This window comes from Apium graveolens, chromosome 2 (genome assembly GCF_009905375.1).
Source record: "Apium graveolens cultivar Ventura chromosome 2, ASM990537v1, whole genome shotgun sequence".
NCBI lineage: Eukaryota > Viridiplantae > Streptophyta > Magnoliopsida > Apiales > Apiaceae > Apium > Apium graveolens.
In genome coordinates this window covers 49549768-49551159 of record NC_133648.1, presented here as the reverse complement: position 1 = coordinate 49551159, position 1392 = coordinate 49549768, and the positions used below count along the sequence as shown (strand labels likewise).

Below are 1392 nucleotides of genomic sequence, written 5' to 3'. Positions count from 1 at the left end.
TAGCAGAATTGAGACAATGACATCTGTCTCAGAAGCCGCTACACAAAATAATCAAAATGAAGATAAACCTTAGCAACGGAAGCGAAGGGAACCAACATCAGAAGTTTAGAAGTATCTTGATAGTATTACGGTTGATGGGAAAGAGTACATAAGGTGTAAATTTTGTGCAAAGAAACTTAAGGTGAGTGAGAGCAAATCTACATTATCTTTTAAGAGACATGTTGAAAAGTGCTTGGCAAAACAATGACAAGATCGACAGACATTACTTCAATTTGCAAGGGGCAACAATCATGAAGCAAATATTTCGACATTTAAGTATTATCATGCATTGATGAGGGAGAAAATTTTGCACTATATTATGGTATGTGAACTTCCCTTTATGCATGTTGAACAATTTATGTTTAATGAAGTAATAAAAACAACTAACCCATTTTGCAAAAAGATAACTAGAGGGACACTAAAAAATGATTGTAAAACCACTTATGAGATTGAGAAACAAAAATTGAAGGAAAAATTCAGTCCTGCCAATAGAGTTAACTTTACAACAGATTGTTGGACTTCAAATCAGAAAATTGGTTATATGGTTGTTACTGGACATTGGATAGATGAGGAGTGGAAGTTAAATTCAAGAATTTTTAATTTTGTTAATGTGCCACCTCCACATAGCGGTCATGTTCTTGCTGAGGTGCTATTTTCATGTTTTGGTCAGTGGGGAATAGAAGATAAAACTGGAACAATCACTGTAGATAATGAAAAGGCTAATGATGAGGAAATAAAAAATTTAAAAGAGTCTTTTAGCATTAGGAAGCCGTTGCGCCTCGGTGGCAATATTTTTCATGTGCGTTGTTGTGCGCATATATTAAATTTATGTGTTCGATATGGACTTGAAACAATACAGCCAATAATTGATAGTATCCGAGATGACATTAAATATGTAGCTGCATCTGAGGCACGTGAACTGAAATTTACAGAAATTACTAAGCAATTAAAGTTGCAATTTATAGAAATTTATAGAAATTACACATAGAAAATTAATTTTGGATGTCCCAACTCGTTGGAATTCAACATATAGTATGTTAGATTCTGCTCTTGGTGTTAGACAAGTTTTCCCTAGGTTTGCAAATTGGGATGCAAGATTTCAAGATTACATACCAGATATAGAATATTGGGAAAGAGTGGAAAATGTGTGCAAGGTATTAGTTTATTTCAATGAAGCTACCAAAGTTGTTTCAGGGAGTGAGTATTCAACATCTAATTTATTCCTCTTAGAGATTAGAAGAGTTAAACAAGTCATTGATGAAAAGGTGTGTGACAAAAATGACTATATTAGTGAGATGGATGAAGCAATGAAAGAAAAATTTGAAAAATATTGGGGATTGAGTAATCTGGTGA

At 33.4% G+C, this 1392-nt stretch overlaps 1 protein-coding gene across 1 annotated transcript; it reads left to right on the top strand.

The window, feature by feature from the left end:
• The first annotated feature begins 358 nt into the window (after positions 1 to 358).
• LOC141689333 (zinc finger BED domain-containing protein RICESLEEPER 2-like) lies at positions 359 to 1027 on the top strand. The gene has a single exon (XM_074493601.1). The coding sequence runs from the start codon at positions 359 to 361 to the stop codon at positions 1025 to 1027; it is 669 nt and encodes a 222-aa protein (XP_074349702.1).
• Positions 1028 to 1392: the final 365 nt, after the last annotated feature.